The 10,215-nt window shown below is 41.7% G+C and overlaps 2 protein-coding genes across 2 annotated transcripts in view; one reads left to right on the top strand and one right to left on the bottom strand.

The window, feature by feature from the left end:
• Positions 1–2,079, bottom strand: part of LOC107113682 (olfactory receptor 5F1-like) — a 12,043-nt gene extending 9,964 nt beyond the window's left edge. Inside the window, exon 1 of the mRNA XM_015415035.1 lies at positions 2,050–2,079. Coding sequence (XP_015270521.1) covers positions 2,050–2,079 — 30 coding nt within the window. The remainder of the gene's footprint in view (positions 1–2,049) is intronic.
• A 477-nt stretch (positions 2,080–2,556) lies between these two features.
• LOC107113681 (olfactory receptor 13G1-like) lies at positions 2,557–5,567 on the top strand. The gene is made up of 2 exons (XM_015415034.1): positions 2,557–2,615; positions 4,628–5,567. The coding sequence occupies exons 1-2, from the start codon at positions 2,557–2,559 to the stop codon at positions 5,565–5,567; spliced, it is 999 nt and encodes a 332-aa protein (XP_015270520.1).
• The last annotated feature ends 4,648 nt before the right edge of the window (positions 5,568–10,215 follow it).

Below are 10,215 nucleotides of genomic sequence, written 5' to 3'. Positions count from 1 at the left end.
CAGTTTAATTCCCCCTTATGCTATTAGTCTATCTGGCCTGTCTTCTGTAACTGGTGATGGATGTTCAGGGACCAGACTGAGAGAGGGTTAGATCCATCCAGTTTTTCAGTTGGGGGAAAGGGGGGGAAGGGGGTCAAATTTGAGTACCCAAAAAGGATATGCTGGTGAGAGTGGAGCTGCACTGGTAAAAGTCATGTGGAAAGGAGGCCACAGGAATGAGTAGAATTGGGTGAGACTGACTAAAAAAGCTGGCTAGATTCAACCCAAAGTCTTTCCCCACTATCTGGTATCTGAGATCCTTTTAACTGGAAATAGTAGGGATATGCATTTTATATCTTGAAAATGGAATTTTAGGAAACAAGAATTGTTGGATAAACCAGTTCACAGGGCTCCATTGACTTACGGTCACACCTCACATGTGATAACTCGAAGGAACACCTCACATGTGATAACTCTAAGGAACTTGGACTACAGGCCTGTTTGGTGATCTAAGAAACAATGCAAAAATGTAAGTTCTATAACTTCCAAAAATTCTTCTATACCACAGAAAGTCATTATATGGAATAGTGACCTTGATGTCTCACTGGGGGTTTTTTTGTCTGCAGTGTACATGAAACTGAAACAAGACATGAATGATAGTCAGAAGGTAAATCTGTAATGGCTACCTTAATACAGAAAATATAGCAAATTTAGGCTTGCCAGTACCCCTAGCCCAGTTCACATTGCCCAATGCCAGTTGGAGTGGTGGCAGGAGAAAATTTAAAATTCCTCGAGGCATCAAGTGTATAATTATTTCACTTCTGAGAAACACCCAGAAGTGGCTGGGGGTACTTATAGGAAAGTAGATGCAACAGTAAAGTTGCCAGCCTCCAGGTGGCACCTGGATATCTCCTGCTATTACAATGGATCTCCAGACAATCAAGATCAGTTCCCCTGGAAAAAAATGACTGCTTTGGAGGCTATCGCTTTGGGATTATACCCCGCTGAGGTCCTTTTCCCCCAAACCCCACCCTCCCTAGGCTACACCCCAAAATACACCCCTACACAACAGACAAGGCTATATTTTGTACAGGGACTGGAAGTGGACCACACTATGAGTTTCACTACATACATCTTTCACCCCACTTTCTAACCTCCTCCCACATAAGAACATAAGAAGATCCCCGCTAGTCACAGTGGTCAATCAGATGCCTAATAAGGTGAGGCGGTGAGGCAAAGAGGCAAAGGCTCCACTTGTTGTCCAAAAACTTGTGTTCAGATATACACTATTTCTACACCATTTGGCTAACATGTCTAATAATCATTGACTCACTGTTTCCCCTGATAGATCAGTTTCCGAAAAATTCAGAAGACCTCCAGGAGTAGCATTGGGGGTGGTGGCAGCTTTGGTATTGCAACAAGAGGGGAGAGGTGGAAAAGTCATTCTACACTGGTGGAAATAGTTCAGTTGCTGGAAACATCCCAGGGATCCAAGCCACAGATACACCTACATTCCATTAATGTGTCTATTTCCCTTTTGATGCCACCTAAAGTTAAGGGCCATCATCACCATCTTGCTGCAGTTAGTTCCCTTCTTAATTATGTACTCTGTAAAGAAGTATTTTCCTTAGTATGTCTTGAATCTGTCCACCGGGTGTTCCCTAGTCCAGGTATTTTAGGAGAGACAAAAAAACGTTTACTTCTTCCATACCATGCAGTAACTTAATTCGCTCAGATTGTGAGAAACTTTAGCTGACCACATTTCCAGAGCTGGTAAAATGTTTTGCATTATATTTGAAGGAATTGTATTCAATGTTTCCATTATTATAGGAGGGGAAAGTAACAAATGAAAGCAATTTTTACTATTAATTAACCATAATATATATATTTTTTAAAAAAATGTCTTTGGCAACATTCTAGGCATTCAGAGTTTTAATTGATCCTTCAGGATTCACAGTGAAGTCATCACTGTAAGATGCTTTGGGGATTGTTATCCCAACAGCCACCTATATAATCTTCTACAGATTCATCTTGGCATTGCCTCACCTAATGTACACATTATACACATACTCGATTCATTAACTGATACACTCTGTACATCGCAGTCTCTACACTGTGCCATTATAAATTTGTATTTACAGACTTCTTGCTCAAAAGTGATTAAAGTCCTGGTTTTACAGGAAAGATCACATCCATGGAAAAGGAGTACTTTGATTATATGTAAGTATGTTATTTTTAAATTCATTTGTGGGAAGAAAAGGAAAGAGAATGAATGTTGATCAGTTCATCTTCTTCATGGAGAAGCAGTGACATGGATCATCTAAAAATGGGATGTATATGTATGGGAGTAACATTCTTACTTCAGTGTATTATCTTGATGGAACTAAATCCTAGGAACCCTCATTTCAACATTCTCAAGCATTGCTTAAAAACACACACACCTTCAGACACCACTCCTCCTGTCCTGAATATAGCTTACCCTCAAATATGAATTGTTTTGGGGTGCCATCAATGGTGTTTTTTAAAAAAATGTTCTGTCTTTCCTCAGTTTGACCAAATGAGCTGTCCCATCAATACATGTTTATAAAGTTAATACCACAGCAGTCTCTCATTGAAAGACAAAATGTTTCTTCCTCGTAAGTGATCACTGACAAGAAGCAGATGCACAGTCCTAAACTATATTTGCTACTGGCTGTTTATCTGTATCTTGCTTTTCCACCACAAATTGGCATTCAAAGCAGGTCACAGAAATCCAAATCTAAATTGAATGAGAGCAATAGAAAATTGTACTCTGAGAGGGGATTTTTAGGCCCCATCTGCACATCACTGGAGACCACATAATCATCATGCCATTGCAAGCATCTGTGATGGTGGTTTTCCTGTGTGGATTAGAAATCTACACAACAACAGTGATAGCTCAATGATCTAGCAATATGTGAAGTAACACAATGACCCAGCATTGTGTGTAATAGCAGAACACAGTGTTATGTGGATGCAGCCTTACATGAGTTGGGTTGAGGTATGGTGGCAGTGGCCCTGGTTGAGTTCTGTCCTTTTCCTCAAGTCTTCATTGATGGCTGTTGGAAGGTGGAGGAAGGTGGGTCACAATCTCAAGTCTTGAGATGTACTTGTGAGAGAGCCAATTTCATTTTAGGGATTGGGGAAACAAAATTGTCCAAATGTGAATCTATGATGATAACTCATTCCTATATTAAGAGCTGCCTTCCTGGACTAAGAAAAGGTCCATCAAATTCAGCATTATGCTTCCAGCAGTAACCATTCAAATGGCTCCTTCTATACTGTGAAAACATGCATTTTTGGGGTAGAGGTCTGACCTGAGTAAAACCTTTACCAGGAGGTTTTAAAAGTTCTTCTCTCTGGGCCAAGAACAGGCAGGGAGGAGGAAGTCATTTCAATGCCTTTCCAGCCTCACCTCAGCTACTTCTTAAGAGACAATAGAAGGGTCCAGTCTCCCCCTCCCCGAGCGGGGAACAGAGATTTGGAGGAATTAAGACTAAAAGGAATCCAGGAATAAACTACTGGGATCTTTTTAAAAAAATTCTTTGACCCAGCCTGACCTGGTCAGTGGGTGGGGAAAAGAAAGATGATAAACACCCTGGAAACAAGGAGGAAGGTATCTTGTGTGCTGAGTACATCAGAGCAAAAAATGAAAAATGAACATTGTTTCAGTATAGCATTTACTTTGAAAAGAGCAGAAACTAAAGTGAGCTGGTAATAAGGAAGGATGAAAATTGTTTTGCCCCCATAGACGGAAGAAGAGTCGTACAACAGTAGTTGGGTTAACTAAAGGCCACTTTATTTATTAACAAAACAATGGCAAGGGCTGACAGTATGAAGTGGCATGGTCAAGGCCTGGGGACACACAAAGCCCCACCCTTGCCATAAGATGGGCAATACACCTGGCCCCCGGTGCGTAGCCCGCTATAAGCGGCTCGAACCCGGGCAGCCCAGCCATGGAATATGCCATGATGATCCCTCACCCACAGCCGCACGGCCGGTGTAGAGTATCCATCAAAGGCAATCCAAAAGGCAGATTGTGCATCTCATCCCTGGCCGCAAGGCTGCAGTGATGATCTGACAGACCCCTCCACCCTCCAGGGTTGCTGATAGGTGCTTACCAAGCCACAACAAATTTTCCTAACAAAACTCCGCCCAACCATAAAGTGACGAACCTAGCCACTGGCCCCACCCTTGCCAATTCCTCAATCCACTGACAGCAGTGCAGGGTAGGCAAAAAACACCCCTTATCCATAGCCAATCGGATCAGAGGTAAAAAATTTCTACCCGGCCTTCCTATCAAAAAGGGCGACCAGCCTAAAGCGTGCACTACCTCCAGGGCGGGCGGGTGGGCTGAGCACGAGGCGCATACTGCCTGAATGGGGCCAGAGCCCACCGTTAAGATGGCACTGGTCCCGCCCCTTAAAGTACCCGGCTGCAAGAGCCAAACTCCTCCCTCCTTTCATGGAGGCAAAGACAGCTCCCAGCAGTATGACTTCGGCGTCTGCTGGGGAGCCGGATTCTATTAAATCAAAGGACAAACTGCACTGTGTTCTGCTGTATGACTATGTGTGCATGTTACTGTAAACGTTCTAGGGAAGCTGTAATGAATATTAATTTGGACTGACAGATCTTGTGGCAAAGATGCAGTGAAGAACTCCAGCTGTGTGACCACCTTCATGATGATGGGCCTCTCGGACCAACCTAAGCTGCAGGTCCTGCTCTTTGTCCTCTTTCTCTGCATCTACATTGTGGCTCTGGTTGGAAACCTGGCTATCATTGCTGCCATCCTTTCATATCCCAAGCTTCACACACCCATGTATTTCTTCCTTTTTCACTTGGCCATAGTGGACATAATCTGCACTTCCACCATCATTCCAAAGATGCTGGGGAACATTGCAACTGTCAGTAAGAGCATCTCCTATTCTGGCTGCATAGCTCAGCTCTATTCCTTCACATGGTGTTTGGGTGCTGAAATGGTGCTCTTCACTGTCATGGCTTATGACCGCTATGTAGCAATATGTCATCCTTTGCATTACACCCTTATGCTGAGCAAGAAGGTATGCATGTGTCTTTCCACAGCGGTGATTCTTATAGCCATTAGTAACTCATGGGTTCACACTGGCCTCATCATGAGGCTTACCTTCTGTGGGCCCAATGGGATCAATCACTTCTTCTGTGAGATTCCTCCACTTCTGGCACTCTCCTGCAGCCCAGTAAAAATCAATGAAGTCTGGGTCTTCACAGCAGACATTTTTCTAGCTATGGGAGACTTCTTGCTAACGTGCTTGTCTTATTGCTTCATCGTTAGGGCAATCTTAAAAATCAAGACCTCTGAAGGTAAGAAAAAGGCCTTCTCCACCTGCTCTTCTCATCTTATAGTTGTGTCCTTATATTACTCCACTGTCATCTATACTTATATACGCCCAGCCTCCAGCTACTCCTTTAATAGGGACAAGGTAGTTGCTGCCCTATACACCCTGGTTACACCAACTCTGAACCCCATAGTCTACACTTTGAGAAATAAAGATGTAAAGGCAGCCCTCAAAAAAGTCTTCTTTGTAACATGAGATGGAAAACAAATCTGCCCGTTTGTTTCAGTATTATGCTTTAAGCTTTGTGTGTGGGGGGTGGCAGGTGGGACAAATCATTTTATTTTCATATTTATCTTAATTACACACGCACACACACATCTTGATTTCTCTTTTTCTGATGACTTGAAATGACTGAAGTAGCTCCACTGAAGTGCAGTGACTTGGAAACGATGTGACATTATATGAAGGTTGTACCTGTAATGGCCTATTCACCTACGGAGGTCCATAACTGCTTCTGTAATAGTTAAGTAATGTATATGTATATGCAGACCAATTCTGTGTAATACTGAATGGGTACTGTAAGATTTTTTAAAAAGCAACTCAGTTGTTGTTGTTTGAAAGGACCTAAAGCAAAATCAATCGAACAAACAACCCCCTCTAGTAAGACTCTGAATGTGATGGTCCCCCCTGAAGCCTGTGAGAAAAGTACATGAGTCCCCAGCTTCAGTCATGAGAGGCCCATATTTAAAAGTGACAGGGAGACGAACCCAGGAAGTGGATGAAGCAAAGAACTGGTGATATCATCACAAGGCATCCCATATGAGAAGGGGAAGTAAAGTCACTTTGGGAACTCTGGGAGATTATTATAAAATAGAAAGGCTGAAGATTAATTTGTCCCCTACCTGGCTAATGTTGGGAAAGGTGATTGTGAATGAAGGCATAGTGGGCATAAACTATCCATTCCTTCTCTGAGGCTGTCCCCCACCCCACCCTGTTGTGGTAATGGTGACTCTCAGGTATGGATCAGTTTCCCTCAATGTATTTGAATGTCAGTTTCCCTAAATGTATTAAATCAAAGACACAGGAAAACTGGATTCAACTTGAAGAATACATAGCCAACTTCTTAATTAAATTTCCCAGTGTCCTTGTTATTGTGGCAGGTGACTTTAATGTTAGAATTGGTCCTTCGAACGATGCACTGTCTTCATTCTTTAATGCTGTTCCCCCAATATATGAAACAACAAGTTTGCTACTGCACAGGCCAAATATTTAAAATCAAATTGGATGGGGTTCTGGCTAGCGCAACCAGTGAATTTCTTGTTTCTGCTGTTATGATCCCCAAATCCCCATTTCAAGTTTGCTTCTTCTTTGTATGTCTTGAACTCATAATTATTTTTCAAAAGATAATATGTTTCTGGTGAAATGTTGTTTGTGCATCACAATGTATAATGTTCTTCAATGGACTTATAAGAGTATAACTATACTAAGGACTGTACTGTAAATCAGGATCATGCATATGCAAACAATGTTTCAATTGCATATAAAAACATACATTAAGTATAAACCGTGTCCTTCTACAAATATCTACAAAGCCAGCAGCAAAAAGTGAAGAACTGAAATCAGTGACAAAAACATGAACACAGACAGACAGACATTTGTGGAACTTCTGCTGTGCATTTCTACTAGCAGTGGCAGTCTATATAATAACAATGGGTCTTAACTCCCTTTTGTCAATTCAGGTCATATGATCTAGGCTTTTGGGATAAAAGTGGGACTTATTTCTCCTTCCTCCACTGGAAAAGCTGGTTGGATTCAACTCATGATTTTATGGGCAATGCTACTAACTTAATTTATTAAAAAGAAATATGAATGAGTGAAAAACTAAGAAGAGTTATGCTGTTGCATCTTTTATATCAACCTACATTATCAGCTTCCTTACTGCAACCCTCATTTGTAGCCACGTGATACTTGAAATCTCTGAGAATCAAGCAGGAAAATTTAGGAGAAAGGGGGAGTCTGTTGTATACATGGTTTTCAGTTTGGCAAAAGGCAGAAGGAAGATGAGCACTTAAACTGCAAGTAATGCTCCTGCCCTTTCCGAGATACCGAAAAGAAAATAGTGAAATCAAAATAAAAGTACAAGACAGAGAAATGCAATAATATCAGAACAATTTATACAGGCAATCCAATAAAACCCTTCACATATGTACAGTCCTGGTGTTCAGCTATGTCACTTTAAGGTAAATGCCCAATTAATGCTACTTTAATCAAAATTAGGTGGCTAGTATACAGCAAACCAACCCAAAGAGAAGCGGTAGGTGAGCAATTGCCCATAATGGGTTTTGCACCTGTAGGTGTAAATAAACAGATCTGGTTTTGTGACTTATTAGACTATAATGGGATAGCACGTCTAGGCAATGTTTTTTGGAACAGGATGGTATCTCTGAATCATATATAAGGATGAAGAGCTATGCCTAAAATAGCCGGTCATTCACTGGGATTCAGGGTAGGTTCAGCATGCTAAGCAGTGTTAACCAAACTCTTAATTATCTGTGGGGTAAAGGGAGGCGGGGGTTGGGCCTTGGTACCTCTCCACACAGTTAATGGACAGGCAAGGATAAAAATTTGGAGCAAGAGTAGATTTGCCTAAAATTCTGGTACACAGTGCTGCCTGGCAACCAAGGTAGGCCCTTAAAAATGAGTAAATAATTTGATGGCATGGATCAACCATTTAATTAAATAAATTAATGAAACACAAATACTGTGTCCTCATGTCTGCATTTGGGGGAATGATTTGCAATTACAATATATAACAAAATAATACAAATTAGTGGTCTTCTACTTTTCTGGACCTATACCTTGAAGTACAAGCACGTGACAGAAATTCATGCAGAACAAAAATCCACAATGGAGGCTGCTCAAGCTAACTGGGGCTATGGTATATGATTCCCATGTTTGAATAAAATATTTAAAACTTTTAAAAAATATTGGTGGATGTTAACCCCTTCCCCGAAATTACCAATGACATGTTCATGCACAGATGTTATGAGGGGATATCTAGATAATACATTAGGTTGCCTACCAATCTACCATGTCATCCAAAAATTGAGCGAGAAAAATGGGAATGACAAGAGGGAAGAAATATTTTGTGGATAACTGATTGGATAGTTTGGAAAGGGTGATAGAAATTAGCTGGAAGGGGGAGGAACCTGGGAGTCTGGGCCAGTTGGGGAGGGAGGAAGTAATCAGATGATTGGATGGGTGGCAAGGGAGCCCTGCAGTTGAGAAGTATGAGCATAGGGGGACAGAACAAAAGGGGAGGAAACAGAGACCTCTAGGGGGTTGTGGTGCCTTTTTATGTGTCCTAGTACTTTTTATGTGTCCTTTGTTATTATGATTCATTATACATATAATGTACATTGCTTGAATAAATAAAGGACACAATGAATGTGAAATAATGTATTATGTACACAGAATAAAATCCCTCTTCAACATCAAAGTGAAAAGCAGAGAACTGAAACTGTTGAAATGGTTTGGTGTTAGTCAAATTGCCTTGATTTAATAATAAATGTGGAGAATTATGAGTATTAAATGGCAATAGACATTTAATATAGGATGAGACCTGTGTAGACGGGAGTTCGATTTCCCAGTCCCAGATACAGACACAGAGGCTAGATTACTAGACTAAAGTGATTTCTTTACTGAAGGATTCATAAACATACAAATATAAAATCAACCATTCACACACACAATACAGAACTAAGAAATCACAGGTGATTGATAGATTATAGAGGGGTCAGTTATGGGGTGATATTAGCTGTCCAGATGTGCAGAGGTCCATAAAGAAGGGATTATGGCCTAAACCTCAAAGGTTTAGGGGTGGGATGCCAGTTGGCATCAGCGCAGAAGCACACAGTCTGAGGCCATGTGCCTGATGGATATATACATTGGAAAACAATGCAGACCAATGGAAGGCCTTGGGGGCTGGTCTTAGGTGAAGACAAAATATTATCTGGGCCAATGAAGTATCCCAGGGGTACGTGGCATCAGGATGGGCAAGGCCAGGATGTAACCAATGACATTCCAGAGGGGCAGAGTCAGGCTTAATAATGGCCTTGATTAAATCAGCCAGTGTACTAGGGCTACTTGAATAGATTTTATAACCATTGATGGTTCTGCCAAGGCAGTTGAATACGTTCCCAGATACAGACAAAAGATGGGAGATGGGTCCCTGATTAGCGTCAGGAAGGATCATTAATAATTTGAGTGTTTGATTGGTTTATCTCAGTATCTTGAGGGATGGAGCAAGGAAGGACAAAGAATTCACACAGACATGGGACCATACAAAAGGGCTGGGTGGGGTACTGAAATAGGGCTATTTGCCAGGTGGCTTCTGAATAGGGCTCTTTTTGTACCAGGAACTCCTTTGCATATTAGGTGACACACCCCTAATGTAGCCAGTCCTCCAAGGACTTAAAGTAGTCCCTGTAAGAACAGCTCTGTAAACTCTTAGAGGATTGGCTACATTAGGGGTGTGTCACCTAATATGCAAAGAAGTTCCTGCTACAAAAAGAGTCCTGGCTTTTAGAAGTGTAGATGTTTTACCTGGTGGAACTGTCATAAGCATATCTCTATCTCTGTTGGGTGGAGGAGAAGACTGGAGGTTTTCTCTGAGGGTTGCCTTGTTGCCACCTGAATACGAAATCCCTTTTTGCAGAGTACTTGCAGGCTGACTCTTTGGTTCAAGCTGAGAGTGCTAGACTTTTGGGGACTTTGTTTCAGGTTAGAAAGTGAGGTGCCCCTGCTTTGGGGCTACCCGAGAGTAAAGGCAGTGCCTCTGGCAGCATTGGGATCTAACTGTGAGAACACTGGACAGGTTCACAAATATTCCTTCTGAAAGGGT

The sequence above is a fragment of the Gekko japonicus genome, unplaced genomic scaffold, assembly GCF_001447785.1.
Source record: "Gekko japonicus isolate JY-2015 unplaced genomic scaffold, Gekko_japonicus_V1.1 scaffold5915, whole genome shotgun sequence".
Taxonomy (NCBI): domain Eukaryota; kingdom Metazoa; phylum Chordata; class Lepidosauria; order Squamata; family Gekkonidae; genus Gekko; species Gekko japonicus.
The sequence above is the reverse complement of the archived record's forward strand: the minus strand, read 5'-3'. Positions and strand labels throughout refer to the sequence as shown.

What these genes read in the sequence shown, in the direction of transcription:
- LOC107113681 (XM_015415034.1), top strand. Translation starts at nt 2,557, where the DNA reads ATGTTTATAAAGTTAATACCACAGCAGTCTCTCATTGAAAGACAAAAT. An exon ending in AGACAAAATGTTTCTTCCTC is followed by an intron (nt 2,616 to 4,627) that starts GTAAGTGATCAC and finishes TTGGACTGACAG; the next exon opens with ATCTTGTGGCAAAGATGCAG.